We start from the raw sequence: 400 nt of genomic DNA, 5'->3' as shown, positions 1-400 counted from the left end.
CATCAAGCAGCAGCTCTCCCCTCAGCCCTGAGCTGCGCCTGGAGCCCAGCGTGCCCAAAACTTCACACGTAGGCTCCTGTTATTGGCAACCACATGGATTTGCCTCGGGCAGCTCGTCCTGCCTGCATCCCGCAGTGGGGCATCCCATCCCATCCTCCCTCCCCAGGTCTGCGACGAGGCCCTGTCCAGCCTGCGCGTGCAGGACAACGGCTGCATAGTTGGCTGCGGGTCCAAGCTGGGCACCGTCAGCGTGATGGAGATCTCCTCGGTGTTGTGCACCCTCCAGAGGAACGAGAAGAACCTGGTCAACGCCGTACGTTCACACCGAGCCGCTGTGCCGGCTCACGGCAAAGACCTTGGCACCGCTGGCACGTCTGTGCCGGCACGCCCGGCGCACAGA

General features: G+C 64.2%; 1 protein-coding gene across 1 annotated transcript in view; it reads left to right on the top strand.

Moving 5' to 3' along the window:
- The window catches only part of DNAI2 (dynein, axonemal, intermediate chain 2), a gene marked incomplete at both ends in the record, with an annotated part of 5,897 nt that overhangs the window by 5,040 nt on the left and 457 nt on the right, over positions 1-400 (top strand). Inside the window, one exon of the mRNA XM_010021983.1 lies at positions 167-313. Within this exon, the coding sequence (XP_010020285.1) occupies positions 167-313 (147 nt within the window). The remainder of the gene's footprint in view (positions 1-166; positions 314-400) is intronic.

The sequence above is a fragment of the Nestor notabilis genome, unplaced genomic scaffold (assembly GCF_000696875.1).
Source record: "Nestor notabilis isolate BGI_N333 unplaced genomic scaffold, ASM69687v1 scaffold17249, whole genome shotgun sequence".
Classification (NCBI taxonomy): Eukaryota; Metazoa; Chordata; class Aves; order Psittaciformes; family Psittacidae; genus Nestor; species Nestor notabilis.
The sequence above is the reverse complement of the archived record's forward strand: the minus strand, read 5'-3'. Positions and strand labels throughout refer to the sequence as shown.